This window comes from Peromyscus eremicus, chromosome 13, assembly GCF_949786415.1.
Source record: "Peromyscus eremicus chromosome 13, PerEre_H2_v1, whole genome shotgun sequence".
Classification (NCBI taxonomy): Eukaryota; Metazoa; Chordata; class Mammalia; order Rodentia; family Cricetidae; genus Peromyscus; species Peromyscus eremicus.
In genome coordinates, this window is record NC_081429.1 from 33,592,790 (window position 1) to 33,620,113 (window position 27,324).

The window sequence follows — 27,324 nt, forward strand, 5'->3', positions numbered from 1 at the left end:
ACTGTGAACTCAAATGCTCCTCCCCCAAGTGTGGGTGGGTGGGGGTGGGGGTGTCCAGACATTTTCTGGAGTCCCCAGAGGCCTGTCTCGCCTGCTCCCAGGGTCAAGGAAGCCTTTTGACTTGAAGGGGAGCACAGAGCTACCCAGCTTTTCCCACTGGGAGTGAACTCTTAAAGGGCCAGCTCATAGACTTTGAACAGTTACCCGTACCTCCCACCCCCCACCCCCCACCCCCACAACCACCAATCTTGCCTCTTGAGTTTGCCTTAATTAGGGGGTGGGCAAGTAGGATTGGGGGCCTGAGTTCACGTCAAAACTGTCAAAGGAGATGGGCGTAGAGGGCCATAGAGAGAGGGGTGGAGGACTCAGGGGCAGGAAAAATTCAAATATCATAAAAGGAAAAAGGGGGAACTTGAAGCCCAGAAGTCATTGTTTCCTTTATTTCAAAGGGAAAAAACCTGCCTGATTCTCATCCTTTTGATTGATTAAGGCCCTGAATACCTCTCGGCCCCAGAGTGACAGTCCCTGAATAGACTCGAGGGAATAAAGAGCGGTGCAGAACGCGGGCCTGGCACTCGGGGGTGTAAAGGAGACGAGTTCGCTGGCACTTACCAAGTTATAAATAAAAGGCCATGCACAATGGTACCTTCTCTAAGGACAGACAGTCTTTACAACACTCCTGGCGTCATATCCTGCTGGGGACACTTCAGCTCCTAGCCAAGACTTTGCTCCTTTTATTTTTTTTTTTTTCCAGCAGTTTAGTCTGAATGCCATAATAAATTCCTGAGAACAAACGCCGCAGCCGGGCAAAAAAACCTCAACATATAGATGCATGTGCATCAGGGATCGATCTGTATGTGAGATTTAGAGTCCCCGCTTCCCAGAAGGGCTTTTAAACCGAGAAAAGGAGCCGAATCCCCCATCCCAGCTTGCAACTTCTAGTCCAGGGGGGCCTTGCCACGTCTGTCTATGTCTAAGGCTACCCCACCTATCCTTCAGTCCCTTTCTTTCAGACTAAGAAAGACAAAGGGACCTTCTGGGAGCATCCTGGACTCTCCTCTACAGGAGCCGGTCGGAGAGGCTCCCACAGCGAGCCCAGGCCCAGCGCAGACCAGGGAAAGGAAAACTAAACACATCCGGGACTCCTTATGCCTTTTTTCCCAGTTCCCCCGCCCTCATCCCCGGGTTAGCAGCCATGGAGAGAGGTCCGCTGGTGAAAAGCAGAGACAGAGAGAATAAAGAGACAGATAGCGCGAGCCTCTCAGGGAGAGACACGGAAAGATTGGGACAGGCAGACAGGAGCGGTAAACCAGAGATCAGAGGGACGCACACGTAGAGTGACAGACACAGCGAGCCCTTCTCCATCCTCAGCCGCTCTCATCACCCAGGCTGCCTCTTCCAGTTTCAACCTGTCTACGCTTCTCTCTCTCAGGTCGGGGGGGGGGGGCGGGGCGGGGAAGGGGCACAGAGCTGGTCCCCCTCCGGGTCGGTGGAGGCCTGGGCACCGTCAGGGATGGGAAGAGAAAGTAGCCTCCGTCGCCCAATCAGCGCGTGTCTTCGCCACCCGGGACGGTCTCCTCGTCGGCCAATCGCAGCTCAGGGCTCCTGACCGAAGCTTTGGGTGAAAGAACTAATAAATGCTCCCTAGTCCGGATCCCTGCACTCGGTGTCACTACGGGAGGAGACTCGGGCCGCGCTCCCGCCTCGTCGTTACCACCCTCCCGCCCCCATCTTCCTGGCGCCTTGAGCACCCTTGCCCGTGGCCCCAGCTGAGGGGCCTGTCTGCCAGACTCGCACCAAACTTGTCCGCCTTGGGCTTAGGATCCTTCATTCTAGGAACTTCTCTGGAGCGGGTGGACCAGGAGCTAGCAGCGCGCCCCCCCCCGCCCCCGCTCCCCCGCGCCCCGCCTCCCTCTCGTGCTTTCTTTTTTTTGGGGGGGAGGAGCTCTCCGCGATCTGGAGAGTTCCCGAGGGTCACCCGCCGCCGCATTGCGCTCGCTTTTCCGTCTCGCCTTCACCTGGATATAATTTGCGAGCGAAGCTGCCCCCAGGATGACCACGCTGGCCGGCGCTGTGCCCAGGATGATGCGGCCCGGCCCGGGGCAGAATTACCCACGCAGCGGCTTCCCGCTGGAAGGTATGTTAGGGCCTCAGCCCATCCGGATCCCGGGGCTTGGGATTGGCTGCCGCACCCGGTTCCAGGTCTCCAGGGCCTGGAGTCGCGCGGCGTTCCCGGGAGCCTCCTCCACCACACTTCCCATCCTAAGGAGCAATAGTGGGGACGGGGGTCTCGTGGAGGGGAGAGAAGCCGCATTTCGCTTTCAGACTGCAAACGCAGCACCGTACTCTCTGCAAACCCTCAGAGCTGGCCCGGCCTGCTCGGGCCGGTTCCACTTTTTGGAGTTGCTGTCGTGATAAAGGTGGATAAGCTTCGCAGCCACGGAAGCAAAATTCTGTTCACCCAAAGTTGCTACGAAATTGTCCCGGCTGCGCCCACTTTTGAAAACAACAACAACAATAACAACCAAAAAACAAACAACAACAACAACAACAACAAAAATCCCCAAACTCCTGTTAGTTCGGCAAGAATTTTCCTGCTGCGGAAAACTGAGGTGGTCCGTCCTAATTGGCAGTTTTAGTATGGAGTAATTAAATTCCAATCGACTCAAGAGGCATCTCAAAGTTTCTAAATATGTTTGGGAATGCCTTTTGGTTTGCTTGAAGGTTCTGGGAAATTTCTCGGGGAGGTAGCTACTACTGCAAACCCAAACCCTCCCAAACAGTTTGGGAAGTAAGGGCACAGTCCTTCGACCTTGGTCCAGAGGAGAACGAACCGTGGCTGTGGTAATCATAGCCAGGCTCGGGGCGCCGCCGCCGCCGCCGTCGTTTTTATTTCTGAGATGTAACAGGTGATACGCGCGCGCTGTCACCTGTGTCTCCTTTCCGGATGCTCCCCGACCCTTGCCTACTACGCTCTGATCCGGAAACAGTAAAGGCTGTCAGCTTGCTCCAGACTCAGCCGGATTTTGTGGCAGTTACCGCAAGACATTTTAGGCACCAGCCTAGTTCTCCCTGTAACTTGCAGCACCCCCTCTCCCCCCCCCCCCCAAAAAAAGAGAAAATACAGCTTTCTCTACAGCAAGTTATCTTATTGCAATTACTCAATTTCCAAAAGATTATATGCCCCTGCAGTGGGTAATTATTTAAACAATCATAACAGTCAGGGTCGGGGCTGGGGGAGTCGAAAGCCTGGTAGTTGGTATTGGACTGTCACGGGCGGGGGGTGAGGGGGGGGAGTGTTGGCCGGAAGGATGCAGAATTAGGTTCTTTCTGATGCTTTTTATTCTTCCTAAATGACTTTTGCCTGGGCTCCGTCCTTTGCATTCTCTTCCCAGTGTCCACCCCCCTCGGCCAGGGCCGGGTCAACCAGCTCGGAGGAGTATTTATCAACGGCAGGCCTCTGCCCAACCATATTCGCCACAAGATCGTGGAGATGGCCCACCACGGTATTCGGCCTTGCGTCATCTCTCGCCAGCTGCGCGTGTCCCACGGTTGCGTCTCTAAGATCCTGTGCAGGTACCAGGAGACAGGCTCCATCCGCCCTGGTGCCATTGGAGGCAGCAAGCCCAAGGTGAGCCTGGGGCCTGGTTTCATGGACTTGGGGCCTGTGGTCAGCTGGTGAGGAGTGGGCACGGCCTAGCCGGGAGCTAGGGACTTACTTCCCAAGGGAAGTATTTTTCATACCGAGGAAGGAGGGTTTTTGTGTGTGTAGAACTCAGTTGTTATGGTTACTAGTGGTCCTTGAACACTGGAAAAAGGCTAGGCATTTTTTTTTAATGCCTGGGAACCTTGAACCCTCATCAAATTCTTTTGATAAACACCTAAAGCAATCCCACCCGTGGCCGATTATCCCCGAGAGTCTTCTCACTGCTCCATCCTAGAATGAAGCTAAAAAATCCCAATTTGGTCCTTGAAGAGTTTCTTTCCCAGCTTTGACACACACACACACACCCCCTTCCAGTGCAAATTGTTTTTTGAGAAGTCAAAAGTCAGGGCTATTAGTTTTCTTTATAATAAGCCTCTTGACTCCATTTTATAAAGCAGTTGGGTGAGATCCTTAAATTATGTTAGTTTTCTTTAATAAGCAAGAAAGCCCTGCTGGTTAGGGAGTGGGAGGGGATTATACGGGGCCTGCCTTCTCTTTGGGTTATGTAGAGAAGTCAGTATGATTTTCTAGTTGCCAGGGGTGGGGGGCAAAACCAGACACTGAAGACTCCCAAACACAGTCCCCCTCCTTCCCCATTTTCTCTCTTAACCTGAGAATCTTAGGAGACAGTTTTATTCCAGTGGGTGAAAGAGTCATTCTTTCAAGTTATGTATGTTTGTCTAATTAAACAACAACAATAACAACAACAACAACAGTAACAGCACAACCTAGATACAAGGCCTTTGAAATCCCAACCTAATCCTTCTGTAGCACAGATCTGACCTCTTTGGAACTGACCTAATTTCATTTTTCTGTGCTTCTTTCAAGCATTCTCTTTTTAGTTTCGTTTTTGTGTGGATTCGGTGGGGTTTCTAGTGATCAGAAAGCACAGCCCTCATCTCCAAACTTATAATTTTTTTCTTAATTTCATCTGGTCACCCCCCCCCAGCATCTTCAGGCAGGTGGAGGGTCTCCAGGCTGCCCCGAATGGGATAATTTCCCGTCTGCTCCTTTCTAAACTGAATTAAAGTCATTTGGCTAAGCAGAGGGATATTCCCAGAGAATACGGGAAGGAGCATCCAACAGACCATGACGTGTGGGCACCCCATCTGGCTCACAATACTGGGTACCAACGCACCACCCGCCTCTTCTCTTAAAGCAGGTGACGACGCCTGACGTGGAGAAAAAAATTGAGGAATACAAAAGAGAGAACCCGGGCATGTTCAGCTGGGAAATCCGAGACAAATTACTCAAGGACGCTGTCTGTGATCGGAACACTGTGCCCTCAGGTACTGGGTCCATCAACTTTTCCCGGAGGCACCGACCGTCAGTCTCGTACTCCAAAGGGCCAGCCCAGTCATAAAATCACCCCAATGATCCATCGTGGCTATTGGGAGGCTGCCCTGAAATATTTACAAGCCAGACATTCTTCATGTTTTATGGAGCACTGGGTGAACTGCTGGTCCCCAGGGTGGCGGCTTGGGGGACGACCCGAAGTTTCCCCGCAAACGGATTTCTGCTAAGGAGGCTGGGACTGGGGCGGAAACGCAGGGCACAGGCCAAATGAGTATTAGTATTTGATGTTTCCTTCTAAAAGAGAAACAAATGTTTTGGTAACTTCCACTGAAGGGAGATCCAAGCCGCACTGGTGGAGAGTTGGCTGGGGGCAGTAAAGGGGTGAAAATTCGGCAGGACGCAATTTTCCCGGGAGTTTCAGGATCCATCCAGTATCCTGGCAGCTTGGGAGAGGTCCAGGGAAAGAAGGACCAGTGCTGGGCCTCCGCGCGGGAAGAGTTTGTTTTTAATTAAAAGGAAACTCCTTTTTTTCCCCTCTGTAAGAACGATATATTTCAGAGCATGGATTTGTTTACCAGACTGGAATCTGGAAAAAATAAATCGGAGAGAGTGCGTTTTCTTTTGATTTTTTACAATAGGGAATGATTCTGCAGTTGAAATTTAAACCCTTTTTATTCTCAAAACAAGTTGATTTGCAGGCGACAGGCCCTCTGTGGTTCTTCTTCCCAGGATTTTGGGGTCCAGTGTCTTCGGGTGGGGAGGGAACACTGTGAAGGGTGAGCTGGTGGCAGAAGTCTCTTAGGGTGTTCAGAGGCTGCTAGCCAACAGCTTCTCGGAGAGGGACAGAGGTAACATTCCTCGTTTATGAATTGGAGGTGCTGCGAGATTTCTAGTTTCCAGTTCCAGTCTAAGTAATTAAAACTCCACGGAAGTGTGAGGGGTTTTTTAAGACCCGAGAGAATGCACAAGGACCAGGATGCCACCAGATAGATGCTGGATGCAGCAATGAGCCTCTCCCAGGAGCAGGAAGCGGGTTGAGTGCCTCGGCTGGGCCCTTGAGGTCTCTTTTGGGATCATCCCCGACGCCTCTCAATCATGTGCGCTCCCTTCCTCCTCTTATCCCCAGTGAGTTCCATCAGCCGAATCCTGAGGAGTAAATTTGGAAAAGGAGAAGAGGAGGAGGCGGATCTAGAGAGGAAGGAAGCCGAGGAAAGCGAGAAAAAGGCAAAACACAGCATCGACGGCATCCTGAGCGAGCGAGGTAAGTGGCCCCATGGAGCCGTGCGCTCCACGGAGAGGGCGCTGGTTCTAAGACTTGTGGGTCTGCGCAACCGCAGACCACCGGCTCTGGCTTGTCTCAAAGCTTACCTCCGGCCTCGGTCACAGCTACCGCTCCTGGGGAGGACATTCAAGTGAAAGACCAGAGAGGTACTTGATATTAAAAATCCGGGACCTCATACACGCCCAGCAAGGGCTGTACTCTTGAGCCACACTCCGATAATACTAACTCTTTAAGTTATCGTGAGTTTTATTCTCCATCCTGTCTAGTTTCTTGGAGTAGAGAAATCTGAAATGCGTTGCAGGTGGACACTTTCCAGATGGAAACTAAATTTCTCTGAAAAAAAAAATTATATGGGCTGAGAATAGGGGAGTAGTTAGTGAAGTCTGAGGATCTTGAAGTAGTTTTTACACTCTGGGAACCACTGTGCGTGTGGGAGAGAATTAATGAGACTGTGATTCTTCTGGACACTGGGAGCCTAAAATTGTCCCACCTCTGCTGCCTTATACACGCGTGTGTTCGCGCACGTGTGTACATAAGCTGGCTACTTTTCATTTGTTTTCAAGTGGGATGAAGTATAACCTGTATGTGTCTGGCAACCGATGGTGCCCAAGTAGTGGGTTATAGGGATCTGGGTCAAAGGGATCTGTGTTCTTGAGCCCCCCCCCCCAGTGCCGGCCATCACCCTCTGTCCCCCCAGGGGTACAGACCACCCACTCCTTGTTGGCTGCGACCTGTCAGCACCAAAAAGAAAAATCTCCCTCCAGGGGATGGAGAATTACAGGCTGCTCCCTTATTACCTGCTTGGAGTTATCTTCAAAAATAAAGGTTTACAGAAAGAAAGAAATCCTTTCTACCAGGGCTTTCTGAGATGATCTAGAAGAAAGATGATTCTAGCATACAGATTGTTCTCTCTCTGTCTCTGTCTCTGTCTCTGTCTCTGTCTCTCTCTCTCTCTCTCTCTCTCTCTTAAACCTTCATTGTGTATCCTTGAGACAACTGCTGGCCTTCTAGGAAAGCTCCTTTGCAAACCAATACAAAAGCTGTACCCTCGATATTTAGAGTTGGGTGTTAGCAACCAAGTGCCTGACTTCTAATGAACCGGAAGCCCAGATGCTTTAGGGCACCCATATAATCAAGAGAAGGCACCCCGAATAGAAGGAGGAGGTTGATCAGGGAGATGGCCCATGCTGTTACTTCTGTGCTTACAGCAGGGGCTCGTGTGAAGTCTGTGTAAGCCTGGACAAATGCTTTTCTGGTCACCTCTGGTTTATCTTCCATCCCTAGCTGCAGGCTAGAGGTGCTAGGGTAAAAGAAGGGCAGAGAGCTGAGGACCCAGACTTCTCCCAGGCCCAATGGGATCCTAAAGCAGAGGCTAGTAGGTCCTCTAGTTATGGGAGAGGCCTTGCGGGGGAGGGGGGGATCCACAGTGTTGCTACTTGTTGCTAGAAGTGGCAGCCAGGCAGACCAGCGGCTCCCTGCTCCCTCGCTCCCTCGCAGCCCAGCCGCAACAACCAAGGCCCTGGAGACAAAACGTCCCAAATGAGCTGGTCAAACATTTGTACAACTTTTCCAGCGTTTACAAAGAAGGCCTTCTCTACACAATCTACACTTGGAGATGAACTTGGGAGACAAAGCCTGGAGAGTCCATTGAAACTCACACTTTAGCTTGGCCCAGACAAAGCTCCAGCTCCGAGCAGCTTGATGTGAACAAAGGAAGGCAGCCTTTTTATAATTCAAGGAGAAAAGAAGAGAAAACAGCCCCACAAAGGGCCCAGAATAGACATTATGGGCTTGCAATGAGGGATGAATTATTCAATGAGCCGCAGTAGCTGCTCAGCCAGGAAGTTTTATGGACTCTCCAGCGTGGAAAAAGTGGCCATTTCACCTACAAAATGTTTCTAGTCTTTTGGGTCGCCTGGCTGGGCCGGCTGCCATTCAAGGGCAATTGCTACCATTTTTAAAAATCAGAGTGTTTCCCCCAGTGGGGGCTGTGTCCTTGAAACACACACACACACACACACACACACACACACACACACACACACACCACACGCCCCTCCCTCAGAGGCTGAAGTCTAATTTAATTTGGGGTTGTCAAGGAAGATGCAGCCTGGGTCCCTTCAGTGCCTCCAGCTTCCTTTCCGGATGAACCCTGGAGGGCAAGAGGGGCCCAGAGAAAGGATAGAGTGAGATGCAGTTTGAAGTCTAGAAACCTCAAATATTCCCCTCTGTTGTTCGGGCATCAAAAGTCTCCGGCGGTCCCACTTGTAAAATAGAATGGATGTTGAGAAAGGGCTCTCTGAGTCCTGGCAAAGGGGAGGGAAAAACTGGCGGAGGAGGGCCTTTCGGGTGTCCCCACCACTGCTGTGTGCCCTTGCCAGATGGGCCTGGTACCTGCTGCTGAGACTGACTTTCCTGGACACAAATTTGGCCTGGGGTCTGCTTGGCAGACGCTTGGATGCGGGGAGAAAGGCACCCAGACAGAGGTCAGAGCCACGCTCTTTTGTTCAAGATCTTGTCCCTTTTTCTAAACGGTTCCTTTGGCCTTCCCCAAGTTTCCTTCTCCCTCGTCCAATCCAAGAGCTGCTCAGCCGGTGCAGCGGTGCATCCAGCCCTGCGCTCCCAGGGAACCCTAGGTTCTCTGTACCCCTGCTGAGTCCATCCTTCCTGCTCCAGGATATTTGGTGAAAGAAGAAGGGAGAGCGGCCGGGGACCTTCCACCGCAGTCCTTGGTTAGAAGTGCGGACACGGAGCAGGCGCAGCCGGACCTGCGGAGTCCGAGCTCAGGCACCCCGGGCTGCGGGAGCTCAATGGGCGCTTCTGTTCCTCCGCCGGCTCAGCAGAGCGGGCCCGCGGGCGCCGCCACAATAGCCCGGGCCCCCGCTGCTGCGCCCTGCGCCAAAGCGCCGCGCCGCCCCTCCCCGCTCCGGCCGGCCCGCAGCTTAGCTCGCCCGGCTGCAGCCGACTCAATTGCCTCCTTTATGTCCTCTCACTTTCATCTAGACACAGCCCGCCTCCCCCTTCTTCTCCTCTTTTTTTTTTTTCCTCCCTCCCTAGCCTGAGGCTCACATTAGTGAAATTTCTGCAACCTCCCCCCATTTTTTCCCCCTTATTTTAAAGAAAGCCCTTAACACAAAAGCGGTGACTAATCGATGAAACTGCTCCTTCATCATCCTCTCCTCCTTCTCCTCCTCCCCTCCTTCTTCCCCCCCCTTACCCTCTGCCTCTTCCTCCTCTTCCTCCTCCTCCCAACCCCCCTCCCTTTCTCTCAGCAGGGTGACGCTTTTCCTGTTTGTGAGTTTTGGGCAACATTTTTGCTTTGTGCCGTAATGGAATTACCGGACAGACGGGGACTGTAGATGGGACACGCGACGGCAAGACTTTCCGCTTAAATATTTAGATGTAACGTTACAATTACCGACTTGTTGCCGTGGCTTTGAAGTGGCCGTGCGGGAGCGAGCGCAGGGGGAAAGAGGCCAGATTGCCAAACTGATGTTTTGATTGGGACTGGAGACACACTTTCACCGGACTTCTCCCCCCTTTAAAAATAAAATCTTAAATAAGCACGGGAGGTTTGCAACAATCACAGGGATGAAACAGAGAAATCTGGCACAGGATGGCTGGCAGCCTATATTCCCTTCACATTTCTTCAATGTGTGAAAAAAAAAATCAGCCTTTTTTTTTTTTTTTGATTTTCAGAAAATGCAAGTGTCAGAGTTTTTCTTGAGACCGTTTTGTGGATAAGCTCATGCTCTTTTCTAAAATTAATAACAAATGACGTCAGATTAAAAATGTATGTCTATAAAGACCAAAGCGCGGGGGCGGGGGGGGGGGGCGGGGGGCAGGTAAAGTTCTTGGAATATTTCGTTCCCAGTAGATTGTTTGGGAGGCACTTTCGAATGAAGGGAGTCATGCTGTGAAAAGCAAAGCCATTTGCTTCTTCCGTGTTGGTGGAGACGGGAATTGTTGGTGTCCGGTTGGTTGGTGTGGTGTGGAGGCACAGGCTGAGCCTTCCCACAGATATAAATAACGGGAGCGGAGGATCACAGGTTTCTGGACCCAGATCTTCTATTACTGGTCACTTCCTGACCATTCTCAAGTCCATTTGCCAGGACAGGAGTCTACTCTCAACATCGTATTTAAAGTTTTGAAGGCTGTGCAATTCTACTCAAGGAAAGTGTCTCTCTCATTAAAAAAAAAAAAAAATATTGTCAATGACAGTGGGCCACTACACTGCAGTAGCGTTCCTTAGCCAGAATAAGGGAGACTCTGTCCCTTAGCACTTTCTTTTCCCCCTTGTTTGACTGGGGTAACTAACTGCTGTATGCTTGCTTCCTAGCTTTATTGAAAACATGCAGATTTTCTAATTAATGCTTGAAATCATATGTTTATTTTGGGGTTTGATGTGATTGTTGATAGCACCGGAACAGGAGGTAGGGGCTTCCAGTGTGTAATAATTACTGAAGGGTCATTTAAGAGTCCCCAGGGTTGAGTCATAAAACCCACCCGGGGCGGTGATGCGGAACCAGAAAGTGTGCCTCGGTGCAGGCAAGTGGAATACACAGAAATCAATCAAGTGAACAGGAGCGTTGCCCTAGCAGTTTCAACATCCATGGATATTCTCAGGACAGGACAAAAATCCTTCCTAATCATGAGATTAAATGTTCAAGTTATACAGAAATAAATGGCCAGCAGAATGAAAAGCTCAGTGATGAGTTGCCTGGCCTGGGACCCAGAAAGTTTCAGTTCAGTGGAACCCTATGACAGGTAACTTATTTATTCACTCCAGTAAATGAAGATTAAGGAACTATTAAGACCAAGAACCCACCATGTAACTTACCAGCCACTAAATGCCAATTAAGCAGTCAGCTTCGTGTCTTATCTCACTGGCTGCTCTAGGGTTGTTTTACAACTAGGAATTAAAATCTGAAAGGGGAGTTTTCTGCAGCTCTGGCCAAATATTGATTAAGTAGCCGTTTGTTGGTGCCATTACCATCCATTGAGAGGCCGGGAGCTCAGTCCCTCAGTGGCCACCTTCTTTTGTGAGGGCTTCTTAACCACACAGATCAAAGCAGGATCATTTCAATTTATCTGTCTTGGAAAATCCTCCTTTTCCTCTGAAATCTCTAAGGAGGAACTGACCAAATTCCCCTTCAAGAAATAGGAACTGAAACTGGTTTCGTATTGTTGTCTCACAGAGAAGGCTCATGGGGTGTTTTTTCAATTATCCTGTGGCGATTTCATGTTCAGAACTGAGGCTGAGATAGTGATTTTATCAAGTTGGTTCTCCTTTGGGGTGTGTGGGGGGGAGGGGCGCGACTATCTGTTAGGGGAAATTTTCTAAATATGAATTTGCCACTATAATTGCCTCCCAGGCTGGAATGTTATGCAGAAAAGATATCAGATTTTTTATCTGTAAAATTAGATGGAGAATAAATAATACAGAAGACTGTGAGATGTAGTGGCCACATCTATGTGTGGCGTTTCCATAATTTTGCACTTATTTTTAAATCCCTGTCATACAGGAGTAGATATGTGTTTGTGTGCACAACGTGTGTCAACAGGGTTTATTTGCAAACTGGTCACTGAGAATTAAGCTGGTCCTGGACTTTATAAAGGTGAACTTGTCCTGCAAAGTGTCCTTTAGAGGCATCAGAGCGGGAAGTAACAGCACAGATCTCAGTAACATTCCCAGATGTTGACTGCTAGGGAAAACACCTGAATCTCATCATGACTTCTGTAGTTGCTGATTTTTAGATCAACTATTAGGTTTTTGTTTGTTTAAGAATTTAGTATATTTGTATTGGTTTTTCCTTTCTTTAAGATGGCAAAACGTTCTTTCCAGGGCTCTTTTGGAAATATACCATTTCTGTGCTTAATTTGCAAATTCCAACAAATTACTCTGAGGTTCTCCTATTTATGCCAGAGTCAGGCTTGGGATATTTCCCTGTATATCATGTATGCGCCACTGTATGAGGTTTTGTGAACTCCCTTGCCATGTGCATTTTGATTCTAAATTATGATTTTATGAGGGTTTACTTTTTTATTATTTACCTTTTCTTTTTCATTATTAAGGTGTACCTTGACATGCGGGTACTAAGTTAATGCTGGCTATATTTATCTTTTAAATATTTTTAAAATCTTTGTGTCAGAATCCCCTATGTTAACTCATAATTAATGAATTCATTAATAATCTACCTACGTTCCAATACCCACTAGTATAACAGAGCAGTAATCTATCGTTATAATATATAGTATGACTGTCTGAAATAAATTAGGCGGCAAGCTAGAGTCAGTTAAGTATGTGATGATGATTTGCCTTTCCTGGGTCAGGTGCTTAATTATTCAATTCATAGTTCACATGTACATACATTTATTTTTTTTTTATACACATGCCAAGTTAAGGAAACTTTTCCCTCTTGATTGTTAGGCTGTGTGCTCAAACATTGCCAGGGAGACAGTAGATCCCAGATCCAAGTTGGGCCAGATCTTATTACCAAGGCAAGCTTGCTGATCTAAGAATGATTGCCTCTGTCTGGGGAGCTACGGCCTCAATACTCTCTTATATACTGTTTTATTAAAAATCCTGCAGCAACATTTACAATGTCGTAAACTTTGCAATGTGTCCTACGCAGAGAGAGAAAGCGAAAGGGAGCTTGGACTTTGCCGGTCTCTCTGCAGATGAACAGTGGTTCTCAACCTTCCTAATGCTGAGACCCTTTATATCGCGATGACCCCCAACCATCAAATTATTTTCATCGCTACTTCATAACTATAATTTTTGCTGCTGTTATGAATCATAATGTAAATATCTGCTATGCAGGATATCTGATATGGGACCCCTGTGAAAAGGTTGTTCCACCCCAAAAGGTTCACGACCCACAGACTGAGAACCACTGCATTAGGAAATGGCCCTTGTTGAAGGGAGACGAGAAAACGGAGCTGAAGACAATCACACAGGTTTTATGAATTCTTACCTTTGGGTTCCTGCTTTCCTTTGTTCCTGGTAAAAAGGAACAGATCATTTCTGCTGCGTAAATGGCCACTTCTCTTTTTTAAAAAGAAGAAATTACATCGCAATAAGGAGCATCTGTGTAAAATTTAGAATTTGATTTGATACACTTTTCTCCTAAAAGGGAAAATGTTGAGAAGGCAAATGAGTTTACATGGCAAATAGCAAAAAAGTTTACAGCGTTTAAAATTCTGCTGCAGGATTTTAAATAAAGCAAAAGAAAGGAACACACATCCCCTTTGGGCCAAAGCAACTTGATCTAAGTCATCTGAGTTTTTATGTCCTCCATCTACTGCAGTGGCAAATGCTCTTCTCGGCAGAGGCTAGAACTCACGACAGGCAAAACCAATCTACTGTGTGGCTATGTCCTTAAACCCATTTAATAGTTTACTGGCTAAACTTTCTTATGGACTTTTAGCTGTTTAGTTTTATTGTGTCTATAACAGCATATTAATAGCAATTCTCAATTCTAGGGGCCAACTCTTCTTGTTCTGGATCCAACCCAACACATTCCACTCAGAAATAGCCGGTTAAAATGCTTTTCAATGAGCAAGGGAACCTCTCCCGCACTGACCAACAAGGTTGAGGGAGGAGGGTTGCAACCGTATCTTCAGTGTGCACCATTCATAAGATCACAGTAAAAATTCAAAATGTATAGATTTGTGGAAACTTCAGTGTAGACCTTTAACAAATAAACTCAGTAAGTATGGCTATAGAAAGAGCGGCAGCATTAGATCTGCTTGGTCTTATACCATTGACTAGACACCACAAGTCAATTAGGGTAGACTAGCTAAGAACAGAAAATTAATTACTTTGCAGTTTGTATTACGGCATGGAAATGGTTCCATTTATTTTTGTTTTTATAGTGAACTTTGATACAGTCACACATTTGCACTTCAGCAGAAAGTCAGCATTTTTATTTTGTGATTTTTTTATGAGTGACATAGATATATTAAAATACAGCAGTCCATATCTCTCTTACTTCTTAGCCTAAAGTTCTAGAATAAACATGGAGTTTGTTTGTTTATTTAATTGCTCTGATGCTAGGGACTAAACCTGGGGATCTACAATGCCTTCTATTACTCAGCGTATCTCCCTCGAGTCTCAAACACATATCCTGAAATTGAGTATTCAAATGTGTCATTATCATTAAGAAAATTGTATCCAAAAAGTAAGTGTGTTGGTCTCTCTCAATTTTCACAGCTGAGCTTAATTTGAACTAAAGAAAATTAATTGGTGTGATTTATTTTATTGCAAAGAAAGTGGGAGACTGGACTGGACAGCTTCCTGGTTGAAGTTGTTGGAGCATTGAGTGTTTTTGTCCTGTCTGGTTCAGTGTTTTCCTGTACGTTTTTGTGCTCCAAAAGAACACAATACCCAAAGTAAAAGTGGCCAGTGCTTGCCTTACGGATGAGTCTCTGAGATTGAGACCAAGCACTATTCAGGTGCGACCTCTTGGGCTTCATTTTTGATACTTTTAAGATGAAGTGGGTCATACCAGTTTTCAAGGGTTCTGTGAGGATAAGATGAGAAAGTCCTTGTATGCAAATTATATCCATCCTAGCAAAACTCAAAGTCCTGGTGGAGTAGGGGGCCCAAACTCTGAACACTCTGAGAAAGTGACCAGCCCACAGACTAGCAGATGGGCTCTGCCCAAGGGCAGATAAAAGCTTAATTCAAGGCTTAGCAGCAACAATGAAGACCAAACACACACACCCTTCACACACAGCATACACATAAGTACTCCACACTCTCCACTTTCCGCATGTCAGAAACTCGACTCCATAAGCAGCTACTTAATATAACCACTTCACTGATTTCATAGGTATGGAAACATGATAAAATTCTAAAACTTTCACCAAATGTCAAAGAACATTTCTTAACTCCTCTTTCTTCCCAGGCTGTTGATTTTTCTCTGTTAGATGAACTGGTCGTTTGCAAACTTTTATTTGTTTGTTTATTTTGCTGGGTCAAAGATGGGCAAACTGCTCCATGAAAACTGATCTCGGCGTGTTTTCGCTCCTGCACCTCTGAAAACTTGTTCATTTGGTGGAGTTCCCCACCATTTCTCGTGACACCCCTGCTTCAGCCTGCCCATTCTTAAATGTCCTTGCAGTTTTGCATGTGGGGTTACATGCGTTCTCAGTTCTTTGTGAATGATTCTTCTTAAAACTGGAGCTTGGAAGTGTTGAGGAAACTTTCTAAAGTGGCCATCTTAAGCTGGAGGATAAATCACAGTGACCTTTTAATTTAATTTCCTTCCACTCAGCCCCACCCCCACCCCCAAAATGGGGGTGAGTCTGTGTGCGTGCACGTGTGTGCAAGTCCTTGTGTGTCCTGCATTACTGGCATGCGCTGTGAGTGAAGCGAAAGTGGCTTGCTCATGAGGCTCTGGGGACCCAGAACTCCTGCTCCTCTCGCTGGCTTGAGCTGGTTGACAGTGCAGCCCCTGGCTGCGTGGAAGGTTGTTTGCTTATCCCCGCATGCCCTGCTCTGACCTGTCTCAGAGATAGGTCAAGCTGGGGCACGGCTGGTTTATGCAGCTGTTGTGGCCTGGGCGTCACAGCAGGCAGTCTCTCTGCTCCTTGGCTGGCCAGGCCCCAGTAAACTGACAAAAACTTACTGGAGAGCAGGCCACCTTCCTTCTGGATGCCTCCTAACCACTCCGCCCCCGTCCCCACCCCCCACCCCCAAAGGCTTTCAGATGCGAGGGGACTTCTGGGTTCTGCGGGCCAACTCTCAGTTCCGTGGACAGGCTGAGGATCACAATCTCGACAAGTCAACACTTCAAATGACAGAGCGTCCCAGCCAATTTTAGTTTTCGAACCCCCGTATCTATTTTTGGGTGTATAAAACGCTTGCTTGGTACAAAGCTCAAAAGCTGTGAATGGAAGCCGGGTAACACGTTTCCTTTCCCTGTATACTAGGTATCCATCAGTACCTTGTTTTTCGGGAAACTGTGCACAAACATGCAATTAACTCCCACCCCCTGGATCTATGTACACAATCTTTTCACCTCTTGTAGACATGGCAATATTGTGTCTGCTATTCTGTACTTCATTTTTTTTTAAATTTTTTATTTTAAACTCTACGTTACGTCTCAGCAATCACTCTTCACCAGGGCTTTCTCAGCCCCGTTTGTATAGCTGTGTAGTAGTCCGTTATATTGACAGAGGGTGATTTATTTTACATTTAAAATGTTTCTCATGTAACAGCACCATTTGGCACAGATGTGAGTTTATTTATAAAATAAAGGGGGTGGCATTTGCAATTTTGAAAGCTTTGCTGGAATTTGGGTTCTACGTGGAGAGCAAATGGTGGAGGAGCTGGACAGTTGTAAGGCGGGAGAGTGTTTGCCTTGTGGGGGGACCCTGAGGTAGGCAGACAAGACACTTGCCTCTCTCCCAGTCTGTGAGTGGGAGCTTTGAAATGACTGCTGAGAGGTGTTCCACTAACAATGAATGCCTTCTAGAATCTTCTCCAATATTCTATTGTTTTTCCAAATGGAACATCTTCTAACTCTAAGCCAATTTTTCCCTGTCTACTTACTGATTCCTTTTAAAATTCCTTTTTTTTGTTTAACATTTATTTAATTTTACTCCTATCTAAAACAGTCTCCTAGTGTTAAGCTTTTTTGCTTACTTTTATTTCGTACTGGAGATATTATGAGAAGTTTATATAATTTAGAAGCAACTTATTCTAACCATTAAGTTATAAGAGAGAAATTGTCTTCCAAAGACCCCCAAGCTGGGTTCGAACTAGTAAGTCATAGAACATACTGTTGTGTTCTGACCTTAAGATGCGCTGACTTGGGGTTTCTGCACTTGGTAATGGCTGACTTGTAATGTTGCACATTTTAAGGGAGTATGTATCCCTTCCCTTCTACCCCACAAAAGACTTGTTATATTTTTCCACATACCTTACCTCTCTCAACTCATTTTGGCCTATTTCCCCTTAAATCCGATGCTTGGGAACGCAGTTGCTGAGACCCAGCTTACCTAAATGGAGAGACAGAGTCTGAACCAAGCCAGAAAGAACCGTGTTCCAACTATCCAAGAAAGCCAAGTCACCCCTAACCCCAGAGACAGGGAGAGATGATAGCAATACATATTACCCCTCCTAGGAACAGCCCATTCGGCGGCCCTGGGAGAAAGAAAGGGCTAGGGATTGACTTCTTAACCTGAAAGCCTTAACCCGTGAAAACAAACACCGAAAAGAAAAACAAGACTTCTCTCTTGACTCTTCTTGTTGCTATCCCAAGATGCTCAGCACAGGGTCTGTCCGCACGAGGCAGAAAGGTGTGCGTTCTGTAAGCCTAGAGAGACGCTGCTTGCTTCCTGGATCGCCTTTCTGCTTTCCCTTTGCCTGGCCTGTGAGATCTGAAGTGGCCAGTGAGGCAATGTAAACAGGCATGGTGTTAAGAACAGCTGTGGAGAGCTGGGAAGAATCAATCAAAAGCAGCCTTTCCCCCCTCCCAGCCCCGTGCATAATTTGGATTGACTCAGGCCGGCAAAGTGTGGCTTCTCATTCCTACCTGTAAGAGTATCCGGTTCCTTACATAGTAGGGAAGGTCTAGGGGTGGTTAATCCCGAAAGGAAGATCCTGATGTGTTTTCGTGTTGCTGCGATGTTGTTCTCAGTAGAAATTTATACCATATATCGTAAATTGTTTCAGGGCCACCATGTGCAGAGGGACAGAACTCTGGATATATGACACAGCTTCACAGTGCTTTTATTTGTAGGTAAAGAGATGGCAAATAGAGTCAGTCTCTAGGGGACTAGCTTCATAACCCCGAGCAGATGTCTTTTGCAAGAGTTACTTTTTTTTTTAAAGTTTCTATTATTATTTTATGAATATGAGTGTTTTTGCCTGCATGCATATATGTGTACTGCATATGTGCCTGGTGCCTATAGAGGCCAGAAAAAGGCTCCTAGTGGTCTGGGACTGGAGTTGAGGATGGTAGTGAACCAACATGTGGACGCTGGGAACCGAAGCCATGTCCTATCAAGAACAAGTGCTCTTAAGCACTGAGCCATCTCTCTAGCCCTGGGAGAGACAGTCTTTCACTTTGTGTGTGTGTGTGTGTGTGTGTGTGTGTGTGTGTGTGTGTGTGTGTTGTACACGTTGCATGTATGTGAGTGTTCAGGTGCCTGCTCCCATGCATGTGCACATGGAAGCCAGAGCAGGACATACGTGTCTTCTATTACACTCTACCCATTTCCTTGGGACAGATTCTCTCATCCAACCAGAAGCTTACCATTTAGACTGGTCAACAAGCTCTTAGGGTTCACCCGTTGTCTCTGTCCCTCAGTGCTGGGGCTATAGGCATACATAGCCATGTCTGACTTTTTAAAAATATATAGGTACTGGGGATTCGAACTCAGGTCCTCATGCTCATAAAGCAAGAGCTAAGCCATCACTAAGCCATCTCTGTACCCCTATTCTTCAAGTTCTTGAAAATAGGAAGTGACTCCTAAATCCATTTGGGAGGCGGTACACCTCCATTTTTCATTTCCTAATTCCTAAATAGGTGCGATCTCAGTGCTTGGAACTGCCGACTCTGTTTTGGAATGTTTAGGGCCTTCTGATATCCTCTCAGACTGTTTCTAAAAGGCCTGGCAATCCATTCCGGGAAGGAGAGCAGATGAAGTGGTGGGATCCTCACAATGCCTGGGGTGGACCAGTCATCTGCCAAGGCAAAATAGGACTTGGGAGCTCATCCAGCATGGATGCCTTCCAGGTGGTGGATTGCTTGGTTTGGTGCAGACAGGACACATCCATGGCATTTGTCTGTGCACAACACACGTTTATTACAAAGCAGTAGAAAGGCAACTTCTATAGTTTCTTACTTGAAGCCAATGTCTGCTTGTGGTCACTGGTCCTGCCAAGCTCTAAATACTTGCTGAGTGTTCGTCTGGGAGAAGAGGGCAAATGGACAACTTGGGATCGAATGTCAGGTCAGAAATCCCAAAGAACCAGACTTCAGTGTGCCCAGGCGAACTAGAGGGATACCCCAGTATTGGGAAATTTGATGGTAGGTGGCGGATGTTGCTCCAGTAGAAGATCAGCATGGCAACTCAAACTCTTCACCTGATGGGGATGAGTGTTGAGGCTTTTCTCAGCTTACTCAGTGAAGGTTGCTTCTTTGTGTCTTCCTCTTGCCTGTGCTGATCTTTTTTTGGGCATCCTTGAAGACAAAATCAGTGGATCCTTGGGAGGTAGGAGTTACCATAAGCAGTCAGGAGAGTAGGGGGATATAGTTCTTGCACGCGTCAGAGAAGGTTCTTATTCCTTAACCAGCATATCTCCTGTCATCTGTCGCTCTCCAAACTAAACCAGGCTTAGTTTGGAATGGAGAGCCAGCATATACCTTGGTCAGACAGGAGAGAAATCATTTCCTTGTTAACAAATAGTACACAGAACTGAACTTTTTCTGCATCTTCGTTGGATCACTTTCATTATTTTAGTCAATGACTACCATTTAACATCTAGTTTAATGATTTTTTTCTCCTGAAATGAATCCTTTCTATTTTCTAGAAGTGAAAACCCACATGAAAACCATGAGGAAAGATAATCCCTATCTTTCACACCGACATTTCTGTACATGGAACATCCTTTCGGAAAAACCTTAGGAAAAAGAAAACCAACTGTCACTCAGATGGTCCTTTATAGGAAATGATGTCCCCACAAGAAGCTTAGCTTTTTCACTGGCATGTTTGAGAACCCCCCCTGCCCTCCAATCTTCTTACCTAAGACGTTTGAAAATTCTTTCCTCTCGGGGGCTGGAGAGATGGCTCAGAGGTTAAGAGCACTGACTGCTCTTCCAGAGGTCCTGAGTTCAATTCCCAGCAACCACATGGTGGCTCACAACCATCTGTAATGAGATCTGGTGCCCTCTTCTGACCTGCAGACATACATGCAGGCAGAACACTGTATACATAATAAATAAATCTTTAAAAAAAAAAGAAAAAAAAAAAAGAAAATTCTTTCCTTTCTTCCACTTGCTTGTGGGTTGGGTAGGGGGAGTGATCAGTTTCCGGGCTGGTCCTTTCTCCCTTCTCTCCCTTCCTTTACTCCCATCTGCCTTTTCCTGTGAAGCCCTACCACACACATACACTGCCACTTAGCTTGCCCCTGTTCATACAGAAGAAACTCAAGAACTTCAACTCTCAGAGCTGCTGTCACTTTGCAAAGGATCTTGGGACTGGCCAATTTATTATAGAGGAAAGGTGAGATTATGGGTGTCCATGGAGGCAAGCCGCTGGAGGAGGCAAGGAACAGGTTTCTGATGCCCCTCCCATCAGCCCCCAGCAGATCCCATCTTGAATATGTGCAGACTGGATCAGTTCAGCCAGGAGAGCATTCCTTGATGATGAAGAGGACCAGAAGGCAGGGTGTCCCACTGAGCTATCCAAGAGGAGGTGAAACCAAGTTGGCCCCCAAGAATTCTCCACTCCAGGTGCTCTATCTCCTACTTCTTCTGTCGCAAGGAAGGGCCTTGGTTTTGGTGTTTGGGGCTCCTTGGCAAATAATGAACCAGAGAAGAGCACGCAGGTTCTTTTTGGCTCAGAGCCATAGATCAGGAATGCATGTGTGGGGCTCATCTTATCTCCGAGCTGAAAGCTTTTCCTAGGCAGCCAAAGGGATCTGAGCTCTCATACTTTCAATGGCTTCAGGACACTTGTCAGAGGTCTGAGGAAATGCATCTGCCCTCCTCCAGAGGACTCTTAAGATGTAAGGGATATTCTTCTTGGCTGCGGGCTCAAATCCCTAAAACCTCTAGAATCTAGAGTCTAGATGTTGGGTTATGCAGTGCTGGGGGCTTTATGCCTCCTAGGCAGTCATCCTACTGACTGAACCACACCCCCAGGTTCCAGAGAACCTTGAGAACCTCAGGAGCTCATCGCTTTGAAGGGCACAAGCCAAAAGGCTCTGAATTGAACAGCTGGGCTTTATTTTGTCTATTTTTAGTTTATGTACTATTAAATTTAATGTAGGCTCCTATTGGATCTTTGAGTTGGTACTTAGATTTTATTGGTATTACATGAATATTGGGTTATGTCAGTGGATATAAGACTCTTAAAAGCAGTCTACCTCCGTTAGGTGGGACTTGCGTCCAAAGTGGGTTCTTTCTATGTTTTTTTGGTGTTGTTGTTGTTTGTTTGAGACATGGTTTTATGTAGCCTAATTTCCTTAGATTTTTCGCAAATGATGCAAAAACTAAGACATGATGGGTCTCCTTCTCAAGATGGGCCTCTGAGTCTCAAATGCTGCATCTGCTGCCATCTGTCTTCAGCAGGGGTGGGGTGAGACGGCAAGCATCTGTGTGTGACATGAGAACATGGGCCCAGTGACACAGGAGAACAGATTAATCTCAGTGCTGATGCTCTGGTCCCCTCCATGTGTGCTTGGGACCCTTGAGCTTCCATTACGGCTCTATCGCGTGCCTTGTGTTGTTAACTCAGGGGGCCAAAGTGTGAGTCAGACAACTTATCCATATGCCTTTCCACTACGTAGCATCTTTGGCACTCACAGAGAACCCCTCAAAAATGTCTGGGACTGACACCTTAACAAGTAGATGAAGTGTCTTCACTCACTGGAGAAGAGCAGGCAGGCAGAGCTCTGCTTTGGCAGGGCCTTAGTTCCTCGGTTGTCAACGTGGCACGAAGCACTATGTAGATGCTTCTAGTAAGTTCCGGGAAATAGTTCTGCAGCCAGCTTGCTGCTGTGACTCTCTGGCCCCTAGTTTCTTGTCCTTTTGGAGCATGCAAATACAAAGCAAAGTGAAAGGCAAAGGCTTCGACTCTGGCAGGTAGTGGTGGCGCGGCCATGTCCCTACAGCAGAAATTCTAGTAGCTCCAGGCAGCTGCTCTAGGAAACAGTGGGGCCACAAGGAGTCCGTCCCAGCCTTCAGGACAAGGGTGGACAGACCATGACTCAATGTCTTAGGCAAGTGACTGTCCTGCCTTGTTTTGTCTTTGGGATGGGGGCAGGATGGCTTTAGGTACCAGAGGATGGTGGGTAGGATCAGAAGCCTAGAAAGCACATCTGTGTATGCTCCTACAGGTAGTCAGACAGCCCTGCCCTTTCCCTACAAGGGATGTGTGTTTTCTTGTTCTTACTGACAAAGCTTAGGCTTATAGAAGAGGCTGGGAAAGTATGGGGTGTTCTTTTGAGGCTGTGTACAGTTCTGTATTTATATAAAAAGGTTACTGCCTTCTGCAGAACGCTAGTGATTTCTTCCTGTTTCCAGAGAGGGACACAGAGATCATAGACCAAATCAGTATTTGAAATGATCTTGAAATAGAGAAAGGGAAGAGGGAGGGAGGAAGGGAGGGAGGGAGGGAGGGAGAATATATTAGACAAGGGTGCACTTCACTTACTCTGACTGATTCCACACACTATTTTAAGTGTAGGTTAAGTAAGTGACTAACTGCCTCATGTCTGGCACTGAACAGTTGTCAGAAACAGAATTAGGTAAGGAAATTTATTTTTCTTTTTCTCCTATTTTTTTCTTTTCTTATTTTGCCTTGAGTTGACACATAAATATACATCCAAAAATTCTTTGAAAATCTTATTTGAGTCAATGAACATTTTCTATACAAAACAATTTGAGAAAAAAATTTTGTAAAGTTTAAACAAGAAGTCGATTAAAATCAGGAAACTGTATTTTCTTTCTCTTTCTTTCTTCTTTCTTTCTTTCTTTCTTTCTTTCTTTCTTTCTTTCTTTCTTTCTCCCTCTTTCTTGAGACTTGCTGTGAGCATTTTAGAAACGTGGAAAGAATGGAAGACCTTTTCCTTTTCCACTGAAAACAACACAAGGTACAATGTCATGGTCTATCAAGAGGAGATTTTATTAAGTTTTTTTCCCCCTTCACCTTTTTACTGTTTTGTTTTTATGGAAATTGATTTCAACAGCTGACATTTAGCATATGGACTTTTAAGCTGTATGTTTTGAAAATGGACAGAAATTCATTCATGTATTTGAATCCTTCACTGCGAAAGCTGAATGATAAAATTAACAACACACGGGGCATTCTGAAATTTTAATATTTACACGCAAAACTTTTTAATGTATCAAATATCTCTGGTTCAAATTTTGTCATAGCTTTCTTTATCTTAAGTAGGTTTGTGGAAACACATGTAAGCGAATGTTGCCGTGTTTACTAATCTTTTGAAACCGAATTCTATATATAGAAGGAGACTACTAGGAGGAAAAAATATACCCCTTGTACAACCAAGATAATAAGCACTACCGTTTACCATATGAAAGAGTTTATTTCTATTTTTCTTACTGATTATCCCATACTAGGATCAAATATATTGCAATTTTGAGCTCTGAATTGCAAATTAAAAAAATTTTATTTGATAAGAGTGAAAAGCAGCGCTCAACCTTTAGATTAAAGAAGAAATCTGATCTTAGCCACTTCTAGCCAATGCTTGGCTCTTTTTTTTTTTTTTTAAGTAACTCCATACAAATCAAAACAATCAAATGTATTGAACTCCCTTTTCTGATCTACAAGCGAGCCTCTGCCTTACGCTGACACAGGGACCAGCTTCCAACAGGTTGTTGGGAGTTATATTTGTGAGAGTTAGGCACAAATTTGTGTAATATAGTTTGAATAGCAAGATAACCAGATAACTTTTAAAACGGCAGCATTCATAACACTGTGCCAAGTCTGGGGTGGTGCACAGTACTTGATCTGAGTATTTGATTTCCTTGACGTTTTTTTTTTTTTTTTTTTTGCCCATGTTTTCTTAGGGAAGTGCTAGTTGAGAGTCGAAGAAGAGTTGTTATTCTGTTTAACTATATAAAAACATTAAAACATTTTAGGGAATGCAAAAATACATATGTTTCAAATTAAAATATTGAGACATCTTGGATATTTTAATAACATTTCCACTCTAAAGTAGCAAAAGCAGACCTTTTCTTTCTTTTCTTCTTTTTACCCCTTCCTTTAGACAGGAGTTACATTCTGATTTAAGCAGTGTCCACATGTGGGGGGAAGACTTGGACTCCACAGTGGTGAAGCGCTTGGTACCTTCTTTGCTGTTAAAGGAATTTTTTTTTTTTTTTTTACTTTATAGGGAGGATGTACTTTGAAAGTTATTTTTGCAACAAATTATAAATGCAAATATAATTTTTTACCCACTAAAGAAGTCAGCAAATGTTAAAGTAAGAATGTTGGATGACATACTCTGGAAAAAAAAATATATATACACACACACACACACACACACACACACACATTTCACCAAGGTGATTCATATTAATCATTTGTAAAGATTTTTGTTCAACAGTTCATTTTGAGTATTAGGGACCTGGAAAAAATGGACCAGCAGAGCAGAACCCATGGTGGCCAACACTTATTCTAAATGTTCTCCAAACACCGAGGGACTCTGTATATTTTGTCTCCCGAGCCTTTTTGTGAAATAGATTTCTCACATCACATTTAAAAGTCCTTCTCCACAGGAACTAAATAAACACCAGACTCTGAATTCACTTGCAGGGCAAAGAACAGTTTAGATTGACTTCTGGTAGAAGATGGGAACCGCTTAACGAGAGAAATAAGTCAGGCAGCAAATTTTGAAGACATCCCAGCACCTGCTTTGACTTATTGAAGTCACATTTTTCTTCTGCTGTAGTCCCAAGACATGTTAAACTACCTAAGAGGGTAATAGGTTTCTCACGAGACACCCAAACAAACAAACAAACAAGGAAAGAAAAAGAAATGGTCCAGAAATGCTTCAACTATACAGCAGCCGTCTTTGCTAGGCTCTGCATGCCTTTAACCACAAAGGAATATTAGTTTTATGAGAATGAGTTGACTTAAAGGCTAGGGTGGATCAGGAGCTGATTTTTGGCATTCCTTCATTTTTCCCTTCACATTCTTTTGTTCACTTGACATTCAGCTTTTCATACATCAGCTTTGCAGGCACCTCTGATGTGATCACCGGACAGTCTGTTCAAGGAAGCTTGAAGAGTTTCTCTAACCAGCAGCCAGAGGTTTAATTACTTAGTATCCATCCTGCCTACCTCAGGCAGCTGAAGAAATAGCTGTTGGCATCAAGGTACTGATGAACTTATGTTCTCTGGTTGTTAAGGGGGCAAGGGAAAGTTCTTGGTGATTAAAGAGAAAGACAAAAAAAAAAAAAAGAAAGAAAGAAAGGAAAAGAAAAGAAAAAAGAAAGCCCTCCCCACAACACATCAGTCATGTGGTTATTATTACTGTTTGAAATTAAAAAGAATCATAACCTAATAGTTGTGTGCCGTGCGTGTGTCTCCTGTAGAGGATGCACAGGTTGAAGAAGTTATTTTGTTTATTAATTCTGCTTCCATGTCCTGCCTGGCTGGCTCAAGAGAGAGGAAAGAGAGGTGTAATTTTAAGCACACCCTGATTTGTTCTTATTACATAACAAAGGTCCATTTCTTTATCATGTTATCATTCCGTTAATAAAAATTAGCTACAATAACAGCATCAACTTTAAAACCCCTCCAAAGTCCAGGGGATTTTCTTTCACAATGAACATGAATACTGTTCAGAAATACAAACAGTCGGAGGATAACTTTAGGTCTGAAAGAGAAACCTGGCGAGGGTAATTGAATAAGCCTGGGTCCCCTGACCGTGTCATGGTGAAGGCAGTCAACATGTCATAATTAGGTTTATTGAGGGCCATTCCAACAATCTGCTTCTATTCTTCCTTCCTTATTGTCCACAGCTAGGCAAATAGCCAAGGGACAAAGGAACCAAGTGCTGACAAAACATGAAAGAGGGAAAAGATTTAGCTGCTTTTATCAAAGAAACTGAGAAGGACTTTGTGTAAATAAAATAAGTGGCCGGCCATCCTGCATTTAGGCAATGCCGTTTTCATTAGAATTAATTCTTGACATATTGGAATAGTTCCAAGGAAGGATTTCTACTTCTGACAAGTTTAATTTGTAAATTAAAAACAGTTGGTTAAACATGAGCCTCCATCAACAAAACTTAACCAAAGCCATACATGGTAGAGGCCTAAGCAGGTGAAAGAGAGAATGGCTTTGAAAACAGTCTTTCTCCCAAATTATGCAAATTCTTACTATTTCATAACAAATGTTGTCCATTGAAGCCTACAGCAGGATACCTGCTCCCGGAGCTCTGCAGAGACTCACCGTTTTCTTCCCCTGTAAACCTCTTTAGTTGACGGAAGAGCTACTCCAGGCTTGGACAACCCTCCAGTGCTTGGATGAAGTGGTGGAAGGGTTAGAGGAGGAGGGCTTACATTCTAAAAGGAGCAGGTCGGTACAGCTTCAGCTAGTGTGTAGACTCCTGGTCATTCTGTCGTTGTTTGCAATGGAAGCCGAGGGACTGTTCTGAATGTGCCTCTGCATCCTAACGGGAACGAACCCCGGGGGAATTACTGTGCAGTAGTAGCTTGAATATTCATCAGATCCCAGGTCAGTGCTGTCTGTTAGGGCACGGGCAAGGACTGAGACCCAGGAATGTGGAGAGAGCAAAGTCCATATTACAAGAGGTCCAGGGAGTGCCTGGACAAGGCTTGCATTGAAGTCTCAGAAAGTCTTTTACTCCAGCAGCAGCTACTTGTGAAGTCCAAACCGTTTCTGCTGCGTGATTATGGCTTGCAGGTTGAGCCAGGAGTAGGGGTGAGGGTGCAGGGCGGGGGCGTGTGTGGTAATTTCCCATGGTGCTTCAGAAGCGCTTTTTCCAAGCTGCAAATTGGAAGCCAGCTGGAGAAGACACAGCCATCACCACGAATGATTTGTCCTTTGGAAGAATAAGGTTTACTTGAGTATCAAATGGCCCTCAATTTTATTGATAGTTACATCAGAAATAAATGGATGATTTGGGTGGCTTCCTGGAGTGGGCTACTCAGGTTTACAAACTTTAAATTGTTATTTCATTTGACATTAAATCCTGTTGCCCCAATCCCTCTGCACTTGAAATTAAAGTGAAAAAAGCTATTTTCTCAAAGAATCAAAATGATGTCGGATACTGGATATGATACTTTTAAGAAATACAGAGCCCCAGG

At 45.6% G+C, this 27,324-nt stretch overlaps 1 protein-coding gene across 2 annotated transcripts in view; it reads left to right on the top strand.

The window, feature by feature from the left end:
- The first annotated feature begins 2,052 nt into the window (after positions 1–2,052).
- Pax3 (paired box 3) overlaps positions 2,053–27,324 on the top strand; it is a 94,070-nt gene continuing 68,798 nt past the window's right edge. The window contains exons 1-4 of one of the 2 annotated variants that reach the window (XM_059278399.1): positions 2,053–2,137; positions 3,396–3,631; positions 4,866–4,995; positions 6,129–6,263. In XM_059278399.1, the coding sequence (XP_059134382.1) occupies positions 2,053–2,137; positions 3,396–3,631; positions 4,866–4,995; positions 6,129–6,263 (586 nt within the window). The remainder of the gene's footprint in view (positions 2,138–3,395; positions 3,632–4,865; positions 4,996–6,128; positions 6,264–27,324) is intronic. The other variant, XM_059278400.1, reaches the window with a different exon arrangement.